Source organism: Erpetoichthys calabaricus, chromosome 12 (genome assembly GCF_900747795.2).
Source record: "Erpetoichthys calabaricus chromosome 12, fErpCal1.3, whole genome shotgun sequence".
NCBI classification, from domain to species: domain Eukaryota; kingdom Metazoa; phylum Chordata; class Cladistia; order Polypteriformes; family Polypteridae; genus Erpetoichthys; species Erpetoichthys calabaricus.
The window spans coordinates 162095836-162121815 of NC_041405.2; the positions used below are offsets into that span (position 1 = coordinate 162095836).

The window sequence follows — 25980 nt, forward strand, 5'->3', positions numbered from 1 at the left end:
AAACTAAAGTGGTTTACAGTAGGAGCTGATGGGCAGCATGGCTGACTGGGCATCAGGACAGCAGCAACCAGCGACTCAGTTACGCATGATGGCTGCTGTGCCCACAAATCTGCTTCTCTGCAGCTCACAAGTACGGAGCACAACAGGCACATGCATGCCTCCTAGTGGCCTGGAGGGCCTATTCTGCAGCCCACCGGGCACTCTTACCTTTGTGGTTCATGGTCTGCAGGCACTGCTTGCTCTGGATGTCCCACAGGTTCACCGTTTCATCGTGGGACCCCGACAGCAGCAACGACCCGTCCATGGACACAGAAAGACACGTCACCAGGTTCCTGCCAAAGTGACAACATAGGATGAGCAACACCACAGGATGCTCCCGACCCCTCCCCCTCTTCAGACGTGAGCCCACCCAACGCGGACCCACCTGTGACCCTTGAACACCTGATTTCCTTCCCTGTCGGCCTGGAACGTCTCGTCTCTTTGGATGCCCTAGAAATGAAAAGAGGACACAAAGGATGTGATTTAAGGCACTAAGAGTTACCCTAAGAAAACGTGGGCACTGGTGCCAGGGTGAGGAGTTCAGCTCACTGCCAAGCCGGGCATCCTGAAGAAAACTCCAGAAAGTGGTTAGACAAAGCGCAAAGGTGGCAGTCAGCTGACAGCAGGAGATGGGCAACGGGGCGAAGAAGATTCAATGACTGCCTGGAAGAGACTGGAGTTCAAAGTGCAAGGCGCTATACACAAACGCGGACTGAACCACTAGAAGGCACTTTATAGAAAGGCTGCGCTCACCAAACAAGGTGGGCTATGCACACAACCAGCCTGGGGAATGTGTTCATGATGCAAGGTGCTATATAAAAGGACTGGCTGTAGGAAAACTGGAGAATGCTATTGACAGTGCAAGGCGCTATATACACAAGCCCTCTCTGTAAGCACCTAATGAATGGAGTTCAGTAAGAAGGGGCTTCTTGAGAACAGACTGACTGTAGCCATCCTGAGAATGGGGGTCTCAATGAAAGGCACTATATACAAAGGCTTGTTTATAAGGTGCCAAGGGGTGAAAGGCACTATATAAAGACAGGTGGGCCAGTTTTGTGTTTTGCTTTGGATTCCTCTTGATAAAGTGATGGCACACGGAGTGAAAGGCGCCATATAAGGACGCCAAGCCAACATGGCAGGAGCAGAGTAGCCACCCGTGAGGCGTCGACTTTGCTTTCATTCTCGCTGTGCTCTGCATTTTTAAAGCCGATTCTCTTTTCTCCCGATCCAAGCGTGACGTGTGGAGCGGTGGGCAGCAGAAAACGATTCCCTGGACGAAGCGCTCGGCGTACTTGGCGTTAGTCTTTGGATCTCATCAAAGCCGGGATGTGCTGCTAAGAACTTATCTGAAACCACAGAGCTGGCATCAAACATGGGAGTCCTGAGACTTCCGAGTCCGGCTTTGAAGATTCCTCAGACTCATTTATTACAGAGATAGCAGTGGTTGGGGGGGGGGGGTTTCAGGGGTCTGGGCTGACCTCTCTGCCTGTTTCCCAAAAAGCATGCGAAAGCAGAGATGCACTCGGGCAAACGAGACCCCCCGCAACAGGCAGCGAGGAGCAACCCGGCGGACATCATCTCGAGTGGCGAGGACTCATTAGCATGGCACCTTCGCTGAAACAAAACCCAACTCAAACTGCCCTTTACCAAGCGCACGTCACGCCAATTAATGAGCAAACAGGCGCTCATTAGCTGATTACCGGCCGAGTGCCCGCGCGCCCACCAAACGGATCAGCAACTGCAGCTTCACGCCACATTGCTTCGAGTCTCTGGTGGTCATCACTGATTCTTTATTAACTCTGCTCAGTCCGCTGGCACAGCTCAGGAATATAAGGGTGGCTGGCAGTGGCATAAGGAAATGGAAGAGTGGGACCCAAATGAACTCTGGCCATGTGGGGGCACATGCTGGGCCATCTCAGTACCCACTTAGATGAATGGCATGTCTACCACCATCAGACTGCATAAAGCATTGTGCCACCATGCCCATAGATGCTCTGGCACAGGGAGAATATTTAATATTAGTTATTATGTGGGGTGGTCTGGCACCAACTTGACCAGTTGCACTTTTTAATGTTTTGCACAGTGGCTCACATTCTTTGTTGTTGCCAACTGTTTATCTCCTATATAGCGCCTTTGACATCTACCTCAGTATTATATGGCGCCTTTCCTATCTACCTGTCTCAGTAATCAGCACATGTCATATTGATCTTTCTATAACACTGCACCTTTCATATATGGTCAGTCTACTGCCAGACTGTACAAAGCTTTACCCTATTGTGCCCACTTTTACTCTGGTCAGTTAAAACAGAAACACCGGCACAGGGACAAGATTTCATTATTATTATCATCATCATCATCTTCACTTTGGGTCGTCTGGCACTTTCATGCTCATTTACGCTTTGTACTTTTTACTGTCATTCACTGTCAATGTTAACTCCTTTAGTAATTTTAAACACTTCAGACGTGTCCCTTGTGAATGTCCATCTATTTACTAAAAGGGTTCAGCTTCTTCAGTCTTTCTTCCTCACTCGCTCTCCATGGTCCTGAATCCATGGAGGACCCTTTTTGGTCCACAGCTGGCTGCTCTTCTCTGGACTTTCTCTTGTGTTGCTGTCTCTTTATTTTATTTATTTTTTACTATGGAGCTCAAAACACAACTTCCCTTGACTTATACTCTACACATCAAAGGCGCTATATAACCTAACTTCCAGTTGATCTCTTAATTTCTGTCCAAGGTCTGGATGTGGTTACATCTTAATGGCCATTTGCTGAAACTCCAAAGCTGTTCTTCTCAGTCACTTTCCATGGTCCTGAATCAGTGAGGCTGCTCTCCTCTTGGACTTTGTCTTGTGCTGCTGTGTCTTTATTTATTTAATATGGAGCTCAAACCAAAGAACTCCAACTGAGTCCTCCCTACCGTTATAAAGCTTAAGCATAACCTCCCTTTACTTGTGCTCCAGACATCAGGGCGCTATATAACCTAACATCCTATTTAATCACTTCTGTATAATACCCAGATGGGGGCAAATGTTAATCTCCATGTCTTCAAACTTCAGAAGTTCATCTTCTTCAGCCTTTCCCACTCAGTTGCTCTCCATGGTCCTGACTCAGCCTGGCTGCTCTCCTCTTGGACTTTCTCCTGTGCTGTTTGGTCTTTTTTTTTTGTAATATGGAGAACAGAATGCTCGCAGTACTGCAGGTGAGGCCTCACTAGTGCGTTGCACAGCTTATGTTTAACCTCCCCTGCCTTGTATCCCACACATCAGACTACTACAGTATATAACCTGACATGCCTTTTCAAAGCCTTCCCTCCAATCCTGTCACCTTTTAATTTCCATTTCATTTCACCTCTTCCCCCTCAGTCACCTCCCATGATGCTGAATCAGCCTGGTTGATCTCCTTTTGTCTTTTTTGTAATATGGAGACCAAACCGGCACACGGCACTGCAGATGAGGTCCCACAAGTGTGTTTTATCACTTGTGTACAACTTCCCTTGACTTGTACTGTAAACATCAAAGGTGCTATATAACCTAAATTCCTTAATTTCTGTACAAGGTCTGGATATGGTCACATCTTAATGGCCATTTGCTGAAACACCAAAGCTGTTCTTCTCAGTCACTCTCCATGGTCCTGAATCAGTGAGGCTGCTCTCCTCTTGGACTTTCTCTTGTGCTGCTGTGTCTTTATTTATATATTTAATATGGAGCTCAAAACACAGAACTCCAACTGAGTCCTCCCTACCATTATAAAACTTAAGCATAACCTCCTTTGACTTGAGCTCCAGACATCAGGGTGCTATATAACCTAACATCCTATTTAATCACTTCTGTCTATTACCCAGATGGGGGCAAATGTTAATCTCCATGTCTTCAAACTTTAGAGTTCATCTTCTTCAGCCTTTCCCACTCAGTCACTCTCCATGGTGCTGAATCAGCCTGGCTGCTCCCCTCTTGGACTTTCTCTAGTGCTGTGTTATCTTTTTTTTTTTTTTAGGAACATGGAAACCAAACCTTTGTACAACATTCCGGGTGAGGCGCCCCTCGTGTTATACAACTGAAGCATAAACTCCATTATGGCTTGCAATATTAACACATCACAGTCGCTGTCCACCATCCTAATTCTTTTCATAATTTGAAACACTTCAGAGGCATGTGTCCCTCTCAAAGGCTCCGCTCCTTCAGTCGTTCCCCCCTCGGTTGCTGTCCGTGGTGCTGAATCTGCCTGGCTGCTCTCCTCTTTCTCTCTCCAGCCCTGCTTTGTCTTTTTCTAATATGGAGACCAAACCTGCACAGAGCCCTCCAGGCGAGTCTTCTCTAGTGATGCACAGCTGAAGGTGAAACTCCTTTGACTTCAACTCCACACCTGGTGGACGCTTTATAACCTAACACACACTCTGTCTGGATGTAGACAGTGATGAGCCCACTGTAACTCCCAGGTCCATCTCTTAGGGGCTACTTTCAAGTTTCAGATACCCCTCAACACCCAACCCCATTCCCCCCCCCCCCCCCCCCCCCATTGTGTAATCAAATCTGACATTTCTACATATCACATGTAATTCTTTACATTTACCAGCACTGAATCTCTTATTCCAAGTGTCTGCCCGCGCCTGTATGTTGTCCTGGTCCTTCATTAATGATTACACCGGTTTTCTGACATTCCCTCCATTTTAGAAGCCTCGTTTAATTTACTGTTTTGTTTTTTATATTTTTGTCAGATCGTTTTTGCACATTAAAATGAGCAGTAGCTCAGCACTGCCCCCTACTGGACACCACTGTTAAAATCACCTAAATCTGAAATGGTTGCTCCCCATAACTCTTTGCTCCCAGTAATTTATGCCAATGCTGCACTCATCTACACCCAGTGCCCTCAGTGCCCACTTTTTTCATTTGATCACCGGCCCCTCTGATCTAAGGCTTTGTCAAACTGCACCTCACTCATCATCTTCATGCTTTTGTTGTACAATTCCAGCGTATTTGTGTCACACGACTTGTCCTTCTGAGCCCATGCCGACTATTCATCTTTTCTTGACATGTGATGCTCCATCTTTTCCATAATAATTGCTTCCATAAATTAAGCCATGACGCATGTGAAGTTTACGGTCTCCATTACCTCAGTGCCACACTGCACATGCTGAATGGCCTCACTGGCTTTCCCAGCTCCCTTCTCACAAGTACCCCCAGTTCAGGGGGACTGACTGGCTCCCCCATTCTCAATGACCTGCACTGGTGCGCCACCTTCTGACTTATCTCTCTCATGTATTCTGGGAGCCCCCAGCTTCAGGAGGACAAGCTCCCCCTATTGGTTGGCACTGGTGCTCCACCTAGTGGACAGAAGACAGCCCTCAATGCCTCTGTAGTGCACCCTGCAGGTCAGTTAATGCCACTGCAGTATAACTGATGGCTACTTGGCAGTGTTAGCTCTCAATTAAGACCCTTGGGTTTTTTTTTTTCTTTAAGACCCTCTTAATGTTGCAATGTTGATTTTTGACGGGGTGATCTGCCCACAAGTGAAGTGTTTGTGATTCAGCACCATGATGGGCCCGGCGTGTCACAAGCTCTAATAATTCATTACATTTATATAGCGCTTTTCTCAGTACTCAAAGCTCTACTAACACCTTAGCTGCTCCTCGGGCCCTTGGCATTTTGCTGGCATCTGATTTACCTTCTGCACTACTTTGGCATCATTAGGAGTCACTCGGTCTTTCTGGGCACCCCTTCCAAGTGAGTCAGACGAATCAGTTTGAGGGGAAAATCCACTCCGCTGAATGCAACTCTACCATCAGGGTGCCACGTCGGCGGCGTTTTTCGTTTAGCAGTGCAAATATCGCCGGCCTGATTCATGAACCTCAGGAGACTCTCAGCAGGTTTACGTTAAAAAGGATTACAGGAACTGGACTTTAGCGCAGCTCACTCTGGGGAGGCTTCTGGACAGAAAGACAACAGCAAGGAGTCGTCCAATTTAGGTCCCTTCGTGTACATTAAAATACAATCCTGTAAAAGTGAACCTCAGCAAAAAATATGACTTTAATTTCTAACAATCCTTCATGACGTTCAGGTTCACACCGCTCACACGACTCTTTTTTAAAGGCTCGCTGACTACACCTGGCAGATGCCGTTCACCGATTGTTGGAAACTGAATCATTACCCGAGGACAAGTCACACAACTCCCACTCACTTGGTCCTCAGACTGAGTCATTACCCGAGGACAGGGCGCTCGTGCACACGGATTCTCGCAAGTTTAAACCAAATCATCACTTGTGGACAAACAGCCTAATTCTCATTGGCCCTGAATCTCCAACTGAACCACTACTAAAGAAAAAGCCACACGAGTCTCCTTCTCGATGTGAATCATCACCTGAGAATGAGTTGCACTGCTTCTTATGAGCTTGAACTAAATCACTAAACGAGGCACGAGATTGTCCTCTCTTTGGATTCTTGAACCAAATTGTTCCCAGCAAGCGAGTCACACAGTTCTCATTCACTTTGTTCTTGCACTGAATCGTCATCCGGGAACACGTAAACCCATCCATCCATCCATTATCCAAACCCGCTATATCCTAACTACAGGGTCACGGGGGTCTGCTGGAGCTAAACCCAGCCAGCACAGGGTGCAAGGCAGGAAACAAACCCTGGGCAGGGCGCCAGCCCACCACAGGGGAACACGTAACCCAATTCTCAAACTTCTAAGAAGCCGTAAGCAAGACCGTTCACGGATTCTTCCGAGTTTGGACTGAATTGTAACTCGAGTTTCTCGTTCACTTGGTCCTCAAACTGAATCATCAGCAGACATTAAGTCTCATGATTCCCATTCCTGGTTCCAGGACTGAACCATTAGCTAGGAACGAGTCGGACGACTTTCTCGTTTAAGGATTCCTTCAAGTCTGAACTGAATCATTACTCACAAACATCACCTGCTAACAAGTGGCGTCACTCTGTCATTCATACAAGTTTAAACCAAATTATTACTTGGGGACAAATGGCATCATTCTCATGCACTTGATCCTCAAACTGAACCGTTTCAGGCTGCACGGTTCTATCGCACTTGCTTCTTGAATCTCTACTGATTCTTTCTCGTTTACCGAGTCTTACACAAATTATTCCTCGCCAACAAGTCACCTCATTCTCATTCACTTGCATCTCAAACCGAATCATTACCCAAGAAGGAGTCTGACAAGTTTATTGTTTAACAGGAAAACGGCGCACACGATTCTCGACCTCAGTCACTACCTGCGGGTGAACAGCACAGCTGACGTCCACTTGAACCTCAGACTGAACCTTTACCTGCTGTTGACAGGCGGTGCAATCCTCTCGTTCCTGGAATCTTACGAGTCTGAACCAAATCGTTACCAGCAAGCGAGTCACTGCCTGAGAAGACGTAACGCAATTCTCAAACTTGTCAGAATCCGTAAACACAACAGTTCTGGGAGTCTTACGAGTTTGGACCAAATCGTTTCTCACTCACTTGGTTCTCAAACTGAATCATCACCAGACAATAAGCCTCATGATTCCCATTTCTGGTTCCGGGACCGAATCATTAGCCAGGAACGAGTCGGATGACTTTCTCATTTATGGAATCCTTACTCGTGAATGACTTTCTCGTTTAAGGATTCCTTCAAGTCTGACCTGAATCCTTACTCACCAACAAGCCTCCCAATTGCCATTCACTTCATTCTCAGACGTGACCTGCTAACATGTGGCGTCACTCCGGCATTCACCAGTTCTCACCAGTTTAAACCAAATCATTGCTTGTGGATGGACGTCATCATATTCTCACTCACTCGATTCTTCAACTGAACGGTTACCAAAGATAAAGCGGCCCGGCGTTCATTCCCTGAGTTCTTGAGTTCGCGTCATTACCCAAGAATGAGTCAGACAACTTTCTCGTTGATGGATTCTTACAAGTTTGCGCCAAATTGTTAATTGCAAACACATCTCTCACTCACTGGACCCTTCATCTGAACCACTAACACAACTCTCAAACTTCTAAGAATCCGTAAACAAGACTGACGAGTTTGAACCGAATCGTTACTCGTTAAAAAACACACCAGTGCCCAATCAGTTGCTTCTGAAACAGAATCACGATTCCCACTTCTGGTTCTTAGCCAGGAATGAGTCAGATGACTTTCTCGTTTACGGATTCCTTCAACTTTGAACCGGGTCTTTACTCGTGAATTTCCGTTCACTCGATTCTCAAACCGATTCATTACCCAAGAATGAGTTGGATGATCTTCCCGTTCACCGACTCTCTCAAGTCTGAATTGAATCGTTAACAGCAACCTCGCGAGGCGCGTGATCCTCAGACCAAATCACTAGCTGTGTGTGAACAGCACAATCCTCGTTCACGTGATGCTCACAAGTTGCACGATTGTCTTGTTCATGGATTCTTGTGTGTTTGATCCAAATTACCACCATCATCCTCCTCGTCCACTCAATGTGACTTGTTACCAGAGAACAAGCCGCGTGATTCTCGTCCAGCTGATTCTTAATTGAATTATTAACTGGGAGCGTGTTGCACGATTCTCATAAGTCTGAACCAAACGACTTGTGCAATTCTCCTTCATTTGGCTCTCAAACTGAAGTCCCATGATCCTCTCGGCCCTGACTCACTGGAGCGTAAAGCAAATCATTACAAACAAACAGCCTCGTGACTCTCGGTCCCACGACTCCCTGAGCTGCGTCATTACCCAAGGACGAGTCCCACAATTCTCATTCAGCTGATTTTTTGAGTCGAGTCGTTCCCCAAAAACGAGCTGCACAATTCTCAGTTAAGTGAATCACTAATTGTATCAGCACTTCGCAACACGAGTCTCATTAACTTTATTCTCAAACGCATTTATTTGACAAGGACACGCCTCCCAACTAGTGCTGGACTGGCACGACGACTGTGACTTTAGTGCTGATGCCAACGTTCAGACCGTCGTACCAGAACTGTTCCAAAGCAAGTAACGGATTTACACCAAAACCCCTCATTTTACTCCAACATCCCTCATGAGCCGTCTGATCACACCACCTCGGGGGGGCACCAGATGGAAATCCTGTTTGTGTCACAGCACTGAGGGTTTGGGAGTCCCCCGTGAAGCTCCAATCACATCCAAAGTAATTAGTGGGGGGTCACGTCTGGACAGACCCCCATGAAGTTCCAATCACATCCAATGTAATGGGGTGGGGGGCATTTGGACAGACACCCATGACATTCCAATCACATCCAATGTAATTAGTGGGGGGGGGGGGGCATTTGGACAGACCCCGTGACATTCCAATCACATCCAATGTAATTAGTGGGGGGGGGGGCGTGTTTGGACGGACCCCCGTGAAGTTCCAATCACATCCAATGTAACCGGGGGTTGCATTTGGACAGACCCCCGTGAAGTTCCAATCACATCCAATGTAACGGGGGGGGGGGGGGCCTTTGGACAGACACCTATGACATTCCAATCACATCCAATGTAATTAGTGGGGGGGGGGCACGTTTCGACAGACCCCCGTGAAGCTCCAAATACATCTAATGTAATTAGTTGGGGGGGCGCATTTGGACAGACCCCCATGAAGTTCCAATCACATCCAATGTAATGGCGGGGGGGGGGGTCATTTGGACAGACCCCCGTGAAGCTCCAAATACATCCAATGTAACGGGGGGGGGGGGGCCTTTGGACAGACACCTATGACATTCCAATCACATCCAATGTAATTAGTGGGGGGGGGCACGTTTCGACAGACCCCCGTGAAGCTCCAAATACATCTAATGTAATTAGTGGGGTGGCGACTGGACGGCCCCCCGTGAAGGTCTAATCACACCGAGGTGTGCAGATTTGACTCCACAGGACAGACGTTTTTGTTTTTGGTGAGTGCAGTTCTGATGTTCACCTCCACTAATGAATTCCCTAATTGCTGGTCCTGCGCCATTTTAAAATGAGTTTGTTTTTGTTTTTCGTGACTTTTAGTGTCGCGCCTCACCGCTCACCTCAGCTCACTTGTCCTGCTCAACTGATTTTCAAAGTGAATCATCACGTGCCTCAATCACGTGGCTCTCAAAGCAGATCCCACCCCACCGATGAGCCGCTCGATGCCCTTGCCCACTGAGCTCAGTTCCAGTCCTTAACCCAACAGCAAGTTGACTTCATGATTCTCATCCACTCGATTCTCGGAGAGAGCGTCGGCCCCTCATTTCTTTACAAACGCCCATCAAAGTAGGTGTAAGTTATGACTAACCGTTAGCTATGGCAGCCAAGTTACTCTGTAATCCCTCCAAAGAGCTGCCTAAGAGATTCTCTGGTGACCGCAGCCCTGGGCACTACCAGTGAATCACATGAATCAAACTAATGGCTTCACTTAAACGGGGGCTTCGAAAGAATCAAATCAGTAAAGAGGATCATAATGGTCGGCACTAACCGCAGGAGCTCAGCGGCCCCTCACAAATCCAAAAATGCCTTGCGCTTTGTGAAATAGCTATGGACAAGCGGGCACCGTGCCAGTGGTATGAACAGAACGCACAGGACGCTGGTCCTCCAGAACTGGCCATCAGCGGCCTGCTCCTTACACTTTACATTTGTCCTCATTTCTTTATCTGTAAGCAGACGGGCACTGCCACTGCAGGCAGGATTTTCTAGATAACCTCAAGGGGGCACCAAAAACTCAAAACTGGGGTGTGGCACAATGACCAAGACAAGTGTGTGCTTATGGGGTGGCGTGGCTCATTTGCATTTGACATGTTGCCAACCAATAAGAAGCCTCATCGTTAACTTTCTAAAATGGAGGCCAGCCACTAGGGGCTGCAGGGGAGGAGGAGGAGGAGATGATTGTCATGGATATGCGCTCACCCCAAAGTGTCACCAGCCTGCAGGTCTTTGTCCCTTCAACGTCCAAGTTGGAAGGCCTTTGAATTTAGTCAAGGAGGATCCAAACAAGAAGGCGACATGTCCACCATCAAGAGCACAGAGGCATGCAAACAGACAACACGTGGGCACGGCCGACACAAAGAGTACACGGCAGTGACGGCCTGTCAAATGGCACACAAGCATTAGACGCAGCCTGCCGCCTGCAGAACCGATCGGGCGGACCCTCAGACAAAGAGGCACAGCTGGTCCACCCATTGTGTCGCCACTCGCCTCTCAAAGCCTGGGTGACCCCCCTGAGAGGGCGGCCGTCGGTGAAATCCACAGGGAGCCCAAAGCCCATTCCGTGTGTGTCATTTGGATGCCGTGACCAATTTGTAAAACGATTTCAGTGGATGAGTCACTGCAGCGCGCTCGTGAACGTACTGACTTATTTATTTTGCTCTGCGCCGGTGCCTGCGGGGCTAAGATTCACATGAGGCGGCGACCAAAGGCGCTCCACTTCTGTTTGGTCCCCCCCCCCCAGGTTCCCGATTTATTTCAGGCACGGTACTTTTCTTAGGCTGCCTTTATGAAATGATCTCATCCGCCGTTTTACACGCCGTTCATTACCCAGCAGACACGCTCGCTTCTTTGATGCTCCATGGTGAATTTGCATAACGTACTTAAGTCGGTCACACTGAGGCATCTAAAAATATTTTCAAACTTGCAGTGAAGTTCTGAAGGAAGTTCTCAGACTCCCTGAAAGGTCTGACGACTCCCTTAGCGCCAGCAGTGGGCAGACACTGCCGCCCCTAAAGGAATCACTGACTGGAGGCCTGCCAGCATCCCATGGCTCAGAGCTAAAAATGAACAGGGCGGTCCCCTAAGTGACCATGACAATGGACAACAAAGCACGAGGTTGACAGTGACTCCCTGGGTGGCCATCTAGTTTGCGTTAGCTTCTCTCTTAGATCTTGCCGACCACACCAGTCCTACTCAGTCACAATTCCCAGCCAACACAGTGTCCACATCAGTTCTTCACTGGTTACACACACTCTCAGGTCCTGCCAGTTCTCTGCAACAAACAGTTCACTTCAGTGTTCCACTGATTACAAGCAATCTCAGATCCTGCCGACTACACCTATCTGTCCCTCTGACCCCATCAGTTCTTCACTGGTTACACACACTCTCAGGTCCTGCCAACTACGCCAGTTCTCCACAACAAACAGTTCACTTCAGTGTTCCACTGATTACAAGCAATCTCAGATCCTGCTGACTACTCCAGTCCTCCCCCATCACCAGACCAACCAAACACAGGGTCCATGTGAGTCCTCCACTGATTATACACAATCTCAGATCTTGCTGACTACACCAGACCACCCCAAATACACAGTCCACATCAGTTCTGCATTAATTACACGCAATCTCAGATCCTGTCCATTCTGCTAGTCCTCCCTAACATGTGGTCCGCATTAGCATTGCACTGAAAACGTGCTATCTATATAAATACATGTTGTTGTTGGCTACAGACACTCTCAGATTCTGCTGACTACGCCAGTCCTCTCCTATCACCAGACCAACCAAACACACAGTGTCCACGTGAGTTCTCCACTGATTATAAACAATCTCAGATCCTGCCGACTACGCCACCTCAATACACAGTCTACATCAGTTCTGCATTAATTACACGCAATCTTGGATTCTGTCCACTTTGCTAGTCCTCCCCCAACATATGATCCACATTAGTATTCCACTGGTTACAGGCAATCTCAGATCGTGCCGACTACACCAGTCCTCCCCTATCACCAGACTGACCCAAGACAGTCTCCGCCATTAATCCTTGACTGATTACACACACACACCATCTCAGATCCTGGCTAATATACCAGTCTTCCCAGAAACACAGTCCACATCACCTCTGTACTGGTTACACACAATTCCAGATCCTGCTGACAACACCAGTCCTCCCCTATCACCAGATCCACCCAAGTCAGTGGTCACATGAGTCCTCGACGGACTACACACCATCTCAGATTCTGGCAACTAGGTCAGTCCTTCCCAGCACACAATCCACATCAGTCCTTCACAAACTCAGATCCTGCCGACTACACCAATCTGTCCCTCTGACCCCATCAGTCCTTCACTGGTTACACACACTCTCAGGTCCTGCCAACTATGCCAGTTCACTTCAGTGTTCCACTGATTACAGACAATCTCAGATCCTGCTGACTACGCCAGTCCTCTCCTATCACCAGACCTACCAAACACAGTGTCCATGAGTCCTCCACTGATTATACACAATTGCAAATCTTGCCGACTACACCAGACCACCTCAATACATGGTCTACATCAGCCTTTCATTGATTAGACATAATCCCAGACTTTGCCCACCACACTAGACACCCCCCAACATGTTACACATCAATCCCCTACTGGATACGTGCAATCTCAGTTTGTGTTGACTACGCCAGTCCCCCGTATCACTAGACCCATCCAGGACACATTGGTCCTCGACTGATTACACATAATCTCCACCCCTGATGACTACACCAGTCCCACCCAACACAGTATCCACATCAGTCTTGTCTTACTGATTACATGCAACATCAGATCCTGCCAACTACGCCAGACCTCCTCACCACACGGACCACCAGTGCCCCACTGATTACACCCAATCTCAGATCCTGCCGACTACACCTACCACAGATGCCACTGCATTTGTATTTTGCACATTTCAATCCAGTCCTCCATTTCAGTCTTGGGTAGCAGTTGGGGAACTGGCAGGCTTGTGGTGAGCCTCCTCTGGGCGGGCCGATGAAGATCCTGGCCTGCTCATTTTGGAGGCCTTCAGTACCTTTTCAGCAGGCTTCTGACTTCTTTGCATAACAAATCCCACCCAACACAAAGTCCACATCAGTCCTCCACCAGTTACAGGTAATCTAAGATCCTGTCGACTGCACTGGTCCTCCACTGACTCGCCCTTATCAATTTCTCTTAGATTTTCTTCTCTTCCCTCAAATGGGTGTAAAGTCCAGATGGTCACGGATTAATCCCTATAAACCTGTCGGACACTTTAGCTTTTCTCACATCGATCTTCTTCTCCGAGTCGCCAAAGCCCTACAGCTCAGTGGTCAGCAGCCACATGGAGTGTAACTGTCAAATCAAGCCTGACGCCAAGCTGCTCATCAATCTTGGGTTCTGCTGTTGTACTCGGCAAACCGACAAGGACCCCGCTGATTCATCAATCAACCGCACCTGACATTCAGATTAATGTGTCACTCAACTACAGGTCACTTTCCTTTGACTCCAAAAGTTGTGAAAGGCACTATATAATTCAGATTGACGGCATAACTGCCCAATTGTATTCTTGTAAGCAGTGGAGCATTCGTTACACATCTACACCCTCTGTCAGGGATAGTTCTGCATAAAACGAACGACGAGCCAGCAGTCCTGAGTTACAACATACGTGGCTGATCAAAGGAGGGGAGCGATAAAGTACAGAAAAAACAAAAAAAAACTGAAAACATCGAGAAGAACACGAGACACAAAAGGCAGCAGAGCAGCTCAGCTCTACCGAAAAAGTCGCCTCATCAATCTAACAGCACAAGTGAAAGGCGCTATATGACAGACGAATATGAAAAGTGATATATTGCTTAGACACAACTACGCAGGAAAGGCACTATATAACTATACATACAGCAAGAGGAAAGGATTAAAAAGAGAGGCTGCTGGTGTGCATTTGAGAGGAAGAGCGGGTAGGAGCTGCTGGCAGACAGGTGATGTGGGGCACTTGTTTGGCACAGAGGTTTACATTTTGAAGTCTTTCTGTTACTCCTTCACTGTTCAGATGTCCTCACATATTTAGTGCTGTTAAGAAAACCTCCTTCAGTGTACTGGCCTTCCTCGAGGTTACTCAAGAGAGACCCCTACAGGCCAGAAAGGGTGAGACACAAAACGGAGAATCCAAAGGACGCTCATCTGTGCATTCAGTCCACGCACCACGACTCAAGAGATGAGCTTATACATAAAAATATATAGAAAAGGCACTATATGGTCTACACTGTATAATAGATAGATAGAGAGATTGAAAAGGCACTATATAACTGATAGATACTATATAATAGATAGATAGATAGATAGATAGATAGATAGATAGATAGATAGATAGATAGATAGATAGATATGAATGGCATTACAGACCAGATGAGTGAGACAACACACCAATAATATAAAGCAAACCCCTGAGAACACAAAGTCCTCACACTAAGGCCACTCCACCATGCAATAGTCCTTGAGAAAGTGACACTGGCCACCTCAAAGGTGTGACAGTCATGACACTTCTCTGTTGCTTTCTCTCTGCTGGAGTATTACAAGTGACCCGTGACGGACCTCGCCAGTTTCCTGCCCACAATCCCTCTGCTCTTCACCAGACACACACCACTGACTTTCTGCTATCGGCCCGCTGAACCCAAGCCCGATGACATACCTGACTGCACAGTGTCACCTGGAAGATGTTGCCGTCGCTGCCTCCACAGAAAAGGTAATGCTCGCAGGGGTCAGAGGTCACTGACATGATGCCCACGTCAAAGAGGACCGAGAGAAGCAGCTCGCCAGAGGAGATCTCCCACAGCTGCAGAGAGAACATACAGGAGAAGTTTAGAGGCAATGAAGCCCACAAGAGCGCTGGACTACAGAGGCCACTTTGGACCCCACAGTGTGAGTGTGTCCTGCTCCATCACGAGTGACTCACTGCCAGCTTCTATACCAGTAGGACATGTGACAAGCCGGACTTTGCCCACCTTTCCCCACCCCACACTAAGAGCTCATTCTGGGCACCTGATCTCCGGGTACAGCACAGCAATGGGACACACGGGACAAGGCCACTGCCACCACATGGGGTCAGAGGAGCGTCAGGTGAAGCCGCCAATGCACGTCTTCATATACACAAAGTTACTCCCGTGTGCCAGTCTGCTTACCCCCACTGTGGTTATTGTAGATGTGCCAACACCATGCCCACAACGACAGATATAATCGTAACATGGAGACATCGAGGACTGAAGAAGCCACAGGTCTCCATTTGTACTGACAGATCCTATGATCATGTGAGACGGAGTCCAAGTCCTCAAAATTCCACAATAGTGGCTGCTTAATGTACGTGAAATCAAAGTTTGTGTGACATGGTAACTCAGCACATACAAGGATGTGTTGTAGATTGGCATTGTGATATGATAGCACCTAGCTGGTTACATGGAGACAAGGGACGAAAAATCTACCAGTCACTGCTCAGTCCAATAACAAGTGCACATCAGCTCCACCTGTTGGAGCGCCAATCATCTGGCACTCCAATTGCCTGTTCAATAACCAATGAGTGTCAGCACCACCTGTTGGAGAAGTAGCAGTCTCACAGTCCACTAGCTGATTAAATTATCAGTGTGCTTTGGCTCCACCTGTTGGAGCACTAACCATCCTGCAATCCAATAACCAATTATCAGTGATGATTCACTCCAATTACTGGAACACCAGTCATAAGGCAGGCCAATGACCAGTGAGCACTGGCTTCCACCTGTTGGAACACCAGGAGTTTTGAAGATCAATAAATTAAATTATCACTAAGCACTAGCAAAGCCTACTGGAACACCAGTAGTAATGCTGTCCAACAGCCTATCCAATAACCGGTGCGCGTCAGCACCACCTGTTAGAGAAATAGTAATCTTACAGTCCATTAGCTGATTAAATTATGAGTAAGCGTAGGCTCCACCTGTCAGAGCTCCAATCGTCTTGCAGTCCAAAAGCCAACTAAATTTTCAGTCATCATCGACACCACTTATAGGAACACCAGTACTAGTGCAATCTAGTAGCCTGTCTAATAACCAGTGACCGCCAGCTCCATCTGTTGGACAGCCAGAAGTATTGCAGCTCTCTAGTGAGCATGGGCTCCACCTGCTGAAACATAATTAGCAGTGCAGTCCAATAACCAGTGAATGTCGGCTCCCTCTGTTGGAGCACCAGCAGTTCTGCCGTCCAAAAGCCAATTAACTCATTACCGCTGTGACTCTCACCTCTGCTCTCCTTCTTGATCTTCTCATCCCCGGGACTGACTGTTTGGGTCGAGCCTCCTGCCCCCAGGGTGTGTCACCCATAAAGAGTGTGTGCTTTATCACTGCACAGAGTGTGATGGTTTGACTGTAATTCCTGTTGATAACCACCAGGTGACAGCTGCATACACTACACTTAATCAGAACTGACGGCTGTGTGTGATCAACCACTAGAGGGCCCTGTGGCTGGGAACGTCTTCTTGTCATACTGTGTTGTGAAAGGCGCTATATAATGTGAAGATTGACTGACTTAGAATTGAAGTAAGACCCTGTATGGATGGTGTGACAATGAAGTCACTTGACTTGAGCGCCCACCACCCCCCCACTCCAGGACCCTGTATTGGATTAGGCAGGTTTTGGACTGCCAGGGTAACATTAATCAAGGTCCATGTTAAGTGCAGTACCCCTTAGTCACCAGTAGGGGTCTTCATGGCTATAGAAAGGCGCTATACTGAAGACATCCTGTTGTTGTGGGATGAACTCTCCTGCAGTGCCAAGAGTGGAGAGCAGTGAAGGCCACCAATAAGAATCGTGCCCACCTACAGTTCCGGTGCACGTGGTAAAGCTCCACTTTGAGGAAATAAAATCAGCAAATCTGAGAAGAAGCAAATTCCTGCACCTGCTGCCCAGCGAGTCACATGGGGGACCTCCCATCAGTCAGGTGTGTATCCAATGATGCGTGGACACCTCAAATGGCGCATCAATCAGCCTGTCCCTCCCCCCGGACCACTTCCTTCAGCCTCCTCCAAATCGGACACGCAAGGCAAGGCAGCAGCGGGCGTCACCTCCTCGGCCCTGCACACCACTGGTCTACCCGGGGCGTGAAGGAGGTGAAGACCCACACAGCGCATGGTCTGTAAAGTGGCACCCTGTGCTGCCTTTGACAGGCAGAGGCTTCGTCCATGATGGCTGATGAGTCAGGGTCACGATGGGGGAAGTCAACCTGGCAGCAGCATGTCACAGAGGCACGGTCAAAGTGACAGCCCCCCATATTTAACAGGCAACTGAAGTTGTGACAACAGGAGATGATTTGGACAAAATCTGTGACACAGTCTGAATAAGAACGTGACGAATGAATTGTGTGTTTTAACAATTTGGCAAATCTCATGTTATTAGTAAATCATTTGGTGTGCTCCATTAATGTAACATGGCCTGATCCAGATTGGGTTGGGTGGGGGGGGGGGGTTTAACAGTGGATGGTGGGTGACTATTTTCATTCACCTCTGTGCAGAAGGGGCCCGAATACAATCAATCACTCTTTACCTAATATAGTGCCTTTCATAGCGCTGAACTCTTGGGCACAGGGACCACCCCAGCCACAGTGCCCTCTAGTGGCCAACACACTGCCAGCAGCAGCTCTGCTCTCCTACAGCCTTAACTGTGGTGTCTACTGCTGCCACCTGGGGGTGTCAAGAGGTACTACAGAAAAAACAAACATTTTTTGGGGACCAAATATTGAATGAAATTTGGTAAGAAAAGCGTCAGTAGTAAATATTAAATAATAAGAAATGTATAAAGATACGAGGAAAATAACATCAAGACCGACCAACCCCCCCCACTTGCATCCCCACCCCACCCTTACGACAGTCTGAAACATTGAGAAGAGGAGCCAGTACTGGGGAGGTGAAGATTAAGAAAGATGTGGTGACAAGGACCAGGGTCCACCTATCCCCACGTTTACTGTGTCGCTGACTGCTAGACTAATTGAGAAGCCCCGCCCTGCCTGAACCCCCCCAGTGTACATGACGATGACCACTTACAAAGCCACGTGGGCCAAACCCACAATGAATAAAAGTGTCACATGACTCCCAGGTGTCTATGGCGGTCCTACAACACACAAGCTGGCAGGTGAACCACAGGGTCCCAAAAACGGCCAGTACTCCCACATTATATAGCGCCTTTCGTTAACTCCAGAACAGCCTTCACAGAACTCAAACGTTGCCAGTTTTCAGGTTGCACGACGTCAGCACGGCACGCAGCCTCAGCTCTATTGGTCTCCCCCAAATGCCCCCCTAGAGGTGACTGGGGACTGAATATCTCACTGCGCACAAGACCCCCACCCAGCCCACTCCACGGTGGGTGCCCAGGGATTATTAAAGACAATGAGGGGACAATAATGAAAAACTGAGAGGCCAGCAAACATTTAGATGAATTGTCATTTGCTTTTATGTCACAACCTTCCCTCACACCAGTGTCCTTTGAGTGTGGGGGGCTCAGACAAATTACCAGACCTCCCCCGCCCCCTTAAACCTCTGTGGGCAGGAAGCGTTTTACAGCCTTTTAGATGTTATTGATTTTATGACTCAATTTTATGGAATTTATCAGGACTCCGCATTAAAGCGACGAGAGATTTATGGGAATGACGCAACGCTTGAGAAATTGTAATGTCCCTTTAAAGGACAAGCTGGGGGGCTGGTGGCAGACCGCCATATTGGTGGGGCAGAGATTGGAGAAGGGGCATAGGTCATGTGATTGGACGAAGCGAGGGTGACAACAGTGACATGGGATGAGCCCAAGGAGGACAGGGGGTCTGAGAGCGCACAGCTATGTCACATTATCAGACTGAGGCAGTCAGGTAACCGGTTATGTGACAAGAGTGACACAGGACAATGACAGAGTCAATCTCACTTTCCAACTGTGTCCGTTTTCTTTTCCACCCCGAGCGTCAGGTTGTCACTGCTGTCACGTCCTTGAAAAACGAGTCTGAGCAGCTGACCCTGCAGCCCCCTGTAGCCCCACTCCAGCTTCCTCATCCGAGACTCGTCTTCACGTCTCGTTACCTGCCTGGCAGGCCACAGGAGCCAGCGAACCTCAACGAAAACGAGGGGCACATCGACCTGTGACGGCACGCTGAGGCAGAAGGAGCCAAAGACCACCATGGAACAGGGGGCTGGGGCACATGTGGAGGAACGTGAAGAGCCTTTTAGAAAGTGCTCAGTCTGTACAGAAAACAAGACAGCTGTGCCAGGTGGCACTGCCATCTGCTGTCAGCAGAGATTGCCAATGCCCAATGGGCACCTCAGCATTCCAGTGCTTCTGGGTGGAGTTCGACCCGCCACCAGGAGGCGCTAAATAGCTCAGCACCATTTAAGGGAACACATCGGCCCTCACCTGCCCATGGGAGAACATTGGGGGGCCTGTGGTGTGGTGTGGTGCTCAGGCTGTCATTTATGAAGCACTTAGGGACCCCAGAAGTAGAGGTGACAAACGGGGGTGACAAACAGGCAGCCAGCAAATGGTAAGGGAACGAGTTTGTGGTGGTCTGGTCAGCATGGCTGGGCTTTAGTCTTTGTTACATTATGGTGGTCACTAGTGAACTATCAACTCGGGGGCAACAAGTCCTTAGCAGAGGCAAGGAATCAGAGTGATGGAGGGGGGCTGGTGGATACAGGGTGGGAAAAAGAGAGAGAGTGAAGGAGAGTGTGCGGGCGAGCAAACGAGAGAATGAGAGGGAGTGTAAAAGAGACAGAAAGCAACAGAGTGAGAGAGAGTGAATGAAAATGAACAAGAAAGAACCAAACAAACAAACGAGTGAGCGAAACAGAAAGAGAGTGAGCACGTGGGATCAAGAGTGAGAGAGAGTGAACAGCAGTGAGAGAGAGAGAGAGAGAGTAAAGGAGAACAATGGAGAGTGAGCAAGCAAGTGGGTGTGTGGGAGAGAGAGTGAGAGCCCCACCAGCCACATGTAAAGAGTGAGGTGGTCTTCTCTGACGCCAGGACTATTGAGAGTAAATAAAGGAGCTGGAACTCCGCAGAGCCTCACAGAACATCAACATAGCAGGAATAAGAGAGACCGGGGGGGCCGCATTAGGAAACACGGCCAAACCAAAACACTGGGGGGAAATAGCCGTTAACATGACCCATGATTGAAGTGCAAGGCTTCATCGGTCAGAAGGTGAGCCTCGGCTCAGGACGTGTTGACTGAACGGCGTCAGAGATGAGGGTCTCATAATAAGAGTGTTGTTAAATGATATCAAACAGGCAAGCTGAGAGGGGGATATGAAGCAAGGAGTCATGGGGGGCCTCAACAACTCAAACACTAACCTTACAAAAGCAGAACCCAAGAGCTGATGTTTGTGGACATAACCAGAGACCACCAATGCCGGGGACAGTCCGTCTGGACTTGGTATGTTGTAATGATCAGGACAGATCGGGGGAATTGGACCCCCCAGTGGGTTTTGCTCACAAATGAAGCAGCTGAAGTTACTTTTGGTGGACTGTCTGAAGCTTTTAGGAGAGCAGCAGACATGGAGCGGCTTTACCGTGCCGACTGCCCCCTCAGACCCCTCTTCCTGCTCCATCTTCTCCTTAACGATTCCTTCCATCGATGTCCCTGTGACGCACGTTAAGCTCCCTGGCCTGTAGCTCCCTGGATTTTCCTGCTCACCACTTCTGTATAATGGGATCCTATTTGCTATTTTTCCAGCCCTGCAGAACTTCACCAATGAAATGAGTGACAGGAATGTCACCGTGAGCCATTTGCTTGTCACAGTCACTGACAGCCTGTTGCTGCAGATGACATGCGGGGAGGTTTTCTGGCTCCTGATACTGTAGGGCCTGATGGGTAATCCAGTCCAGAGGTGCTAGTGGTCCACAAAGCCCCCGTAGCAGGCACTCGTTTTCGTTGAAGTTATGACCGAGTGTCGTTTTTCCACACTTCACTGATAACGATGAAGCCCACCACCCAGCACTGAAACCACAGAAACTGTGGGATGAGAATCAGACTGTCATCCAACAAATGTGACACAAGCATTGACGAAAGTCTCAGTGAGGACAGGGGAAGGCAGTCGTGGACACAAACGTGGGGTGCCTGTGTGTGTCGGTGACCGCTTTAAAACGTGTCACACGAAGCGCGTATGACAATTCTACATCAGGTGGACACTAGACATGCCTCTCACTGCCATTACAGTATATTGAGTTTTTGGTATTCACACGTTTCTGTTAAAAGATGCAAAGAAATGCAACACTTTATGGTTTGTGTTTCTGGGGGTAAACACGACGCCAAGGTGGTCAGAATCTGAAAGTGTGTGTCCCCCCCCCCCCCCCCCCCACTCAGGCTCCCTCTCTAATATCACATCATCTAAAGGGCTCATTATGTCAAATATGCTAATGCAGAAGGGGGGCACACACTTTTTCACAGTACTGTAACAAAACAAGGGATACTTGCAGGAGATTTTTCAGAACTGCCACACAACCAAATAATACAACAATTAGAATCCCAAAAACACATGAAAGGAAAATGACGGAAATAGAAAGCAGCAAAGTCAAAGCCAACGGACCCCCGGCACAGAACCCCGGCTGAACCGTAACAAAGCCGATTTACCGGGTGACTTCACGGCTGCCTCTCTCAACATCTCAGACTCTGAAACGGCCCTCTCTGAGTTATCAGGCTGCTCCTACATTTTTTATTTCGATAAAAACGGTCAGATGTACTTTTAAATATTAAAGATGGCTTTTCGGGAGTGGAGTCACTTGGGCCCGAGCGCCTGATGCAGTTTGTCAAACCGCGGATCCCAAGGGAGCGAGGAGGAGGAGGAGGAGGAGGAAAAGATGAAACATCAGGAAAGTCAGATGCAAGTTACGTGGCAGCGTGAGGGCAGCCAAGGAGAAGCGGACGAGGCTAAGTGACCAGCGCCTCAGGCTCCACGTGATGCCACCCGATAACAGCACCGCTCTTCAGCGCCAGGGCGTTGTGTCCATCCTGCCGGCTGCTGTGGGCGTCTCAGCTTTGCTGGGCTAAACTGCTCTGACACAGGTTCAAGCAAGTCACTTTAATATGCTGTGTTCACATGGCTGCTCGACAAAGGAGAACACCGCAGGGTCGTGTGCTTTATGTAGGCTGAAGGTGCAGCGGTGGGCACGGAGCTGCTGTCAGGTTTCATCAGGAAGATTAAGAAAAAAAACAAGCCATTCAGGCCTAAAAGCTCGTCAATCCCCCGCACCTTATCACTCCAAAACACAAGTCAAGTTTTGAAGGTCCCCCCACCGCCTCCCCCACTAAAGTCTGTGCTACCTGCTCACTCACTTCCATGTGTCTCTGTGTGAAGAAAATGTTTTAAGGTTTGTATAAAATCTACACTTGACGTGTTTCCCTCTGGCGCTGCCCTGTGTTCTTGCTAAGGAGTTTGATTTAAAACATCTTGAAATATTTAGTCACGTCGTCTCTTCATCTCCGTTTGCTTTCATTTTAAAGGCTCGGCTCCTCCAGTCGTTCCTCCTCCTTACTTCTGCTCTTCTGTGTGCCGCTTTGCCTTTTACGTAATATGGACACCAAAACGGCACATACATTAGCTCCTTCAGTCGTTCCTCCTCACCTGCTCTCCATGGTGCTGAATAAGCAAAGGGGCTCCTCTGTCACTCTCCATGGTGCTGAATCAGCCCAGTTGCACTTCTTGGGACTTGCTCTTGTGCTGCTGTGCCATTTTTGTAATATGGACACCAAAACGGCACATACTACTTGATGAAGAGTTTGACTTAAAATAACTAGATAACTTTAGCCGGGTCACCTACTCCTCTCCATTGGCTTAAACCATAAAGCGTGCGTTAGCACCTTCATTCAGCCTTTGGTCCTCAGCTGCTCTCCATGGTGCTGAATCAGCCCAGTAACACTTCTCTGGACTCTCTCTCTCTCTCATGCTGCTTTACCATTTACTGTAATATGGACACTAAAACTGCACACAAACTACTGACTTGTACTCCACACATCAGGGCGCTATATTACTCCCACATCTCATTAAAACACCTCAGTCTTGCCAACTCTTAATTTCCATTGGCTTAAACCACAAAGCATTAGCTCCTTCAGTCGTTCCTCCTCACCTGCTCTCCATGGTGCTGAATAAGCAAAGGGGCTCCTCTGTCACTCTCCATGGTGCTGAATCAGCCCAGTTGCACTTCTTGGGACTTGCTCTTGTGCTGCTGTGCCATTTTTGTAATATGGACACCAAAACGGCACATACTACTTGATGAAGAGTTCGACTTAAAATAACTAGATAACTTTAGCTGTGTCACGTACTCCTCTCCGTTGGCTTAAACCAGGGGTGTCGAACTCTGGGCCTGGAGGGCCGCAGTGGCTGCAGGTTTTCATTCTGACTCTTTTCCTAATCAGTGACCGGTTTTCAGTGCTAATTAACTCCTTTTCCCTTCATTTTAATAGTCCTGTTTTTAAAGATTCGGTTCTCTGAATTGATTAATTTCTTCATTAAATGGCAGCCAAACAGAAATGAGATGTGAAACGAGCCAACAGATGACCAGCTAAACTGGGATTTCAAACTCCAGCCAACTTTACTCCAACCAGTTTCTTCCTTTGGTCCTCTGTCACTCTCCATGGTGCTGAATCAGCCCAGATGCCCTTCTCTGGACTTGCTCTTGTGCTGCTTTGCCATTTCTGTAATATGGAAACCAAAACTGCACACATAGGGAGCTTCACTAGTGAGTCAGACACAACTGCCCCTAACTCGTATTCCACACATCAGGGCGCTATATAATCCTCACATCTCATTAAAATGTCTCAGTCTTATCCCCTCTTAATTTCCATAGGGTAAAGCATTGACTCCTTCAATCTTTCCTCCACTGTCGCTCTCCATGGTGCTGAATCAGCCCAGTTGCTCTTCTGTGGATTTTCTCTTCTGCTGCTTTACCCTTCATTGTAATGTGGACACTAAAACATCACACACACTACTCCAGAGTGGGCTTCACTAGTGAGTTATACACAACTTCTCCCAACTTGTACTCCACACATCAGGGCGCTATATAACCCTCACATCTCATTAAAACACCTCAGTCTTGCCACCTCTTAATCTCCATTGTCTTAAACTGTAAAGCAGGGGTGTCAAACCTCAGGCCTTAGTAGCTGCAGGTTTTCATTCTAACCCTTTTCCTAATCAGTGATGAGTTTTCACTGCTAATCAACTTCTTTTTCCTTCATTTTAATTGCCTTGCTTTTAAGGAATCAGTCCTCTGAATTGATTTTTTTTCTTTTTCTTCATTAAATGGCAGCCAAACAGAAATGAGACGTGAAACGAGCCAACAGATGACCAGCTACACTGGGGCTTCAAACTCCAACCAATTTCATTCCAACCAGTTTCTTAATGAGAGAAGAGGATTCTTTCTGTTAATTAAACCTGTTATTTAATTCCATGGCTTCTTGCTGCTTTCATTCTGCCACAGCAGACATTTTCAAAACTGTTGATTAAGAACATCATTGAAATGCTTTGGTGACCCGAGAGATCAACATTACTGAGACCTTCACCTTTCTTTATTTTCAAATATTGTGTGATGGGCACAGGTGAGCAGCTTTTTTTTATTTGGCTACTAATTAAGGAAAAAAAAAACAACTAAGGGGCCTGAGTCAAGTTAATTAGCAGCAAAAACAGATGATTTAGAATGAAAACCTGCAGCCACTGTGGCCCCCCAGCACTTGAGTTTGACACTCCTGCTGTAAAGCGTTGGCTTTACCTCTTCACGTGCTCCTCGAGGTCCTGCATGAGCCCTGTTCTTCTTCTCTGGACTTTCTCCAGTGCCACTTTGATTTTTTTTTTTTTTAGTAAAATGGAGGCCACATCAGTCCAGCAGGAGCTTCACTAGTGAATCACGTAGCTCAAGTAGAGTTGTACTCTGTGTAGACTCACATCTTATTAAAACACTTTAAACATCTCACTTGATAATGTGGGTAGCGCCACCATCCTGCAGTAAGGAGAGCAGGGTTCACATCCTGGGTCCACCATGCATGGATTTTGCAGGTTGCCCTCCATGTCCTCCCTCTTTCCAAAGACATGCATGTTAGGTGCATCGGCAATGCCAAGTTGGCCCAAGTGTGTGTTTGGTGTGAACACGTCCTGGCGCCCTGTCCAGGGTTGAGTCTTGCCTTGTGGCCTATGCTAGCTGTGATGGTCTCCAAACCCCAAGGTCTGGATTAAGCAGGTTAATAAATCACATTACATGACACTTCATGATTTCCATTTGTTTAAACTTTGAAGCTTCAGATCCTTCAGGCTTTTCCCCCCACAAGCCCGGGTCCCCTCAATGGCCCCCCCC

At 48.0% G+C, this 25980-nt stretch overlaps 1 protein-coding gene across 1 annotated transcript in view; it reads right to left on the minus strand.

Annotated features, from left to right (window-relative positions):
• The window catches only part of wdr18 (WD repeat domain 18), a 78669-nt gene that overhangs the window by 21112 nt on the left and 31577 nt on the right, over positions 1 to 25980 (minus strand). Inside the window, exons 5-7 of the mRNA XM_028816656.2 lie at positions 15339 to 15482; positions 425 to 489; positions 208 to 332 (exon numbers count right to left, since the gene is read on the minus strand). Coding sequence (XP_028672489.1) covers positions 208 to 332; positions 425 to 489; positions 15339 to 15482 — 334 coding nt within the window. The remainder of the gene's footprint in view (positions 1 to 207; positions 333 to 424; positions 490 to 15338; positions 15483 to 25980) is intronic.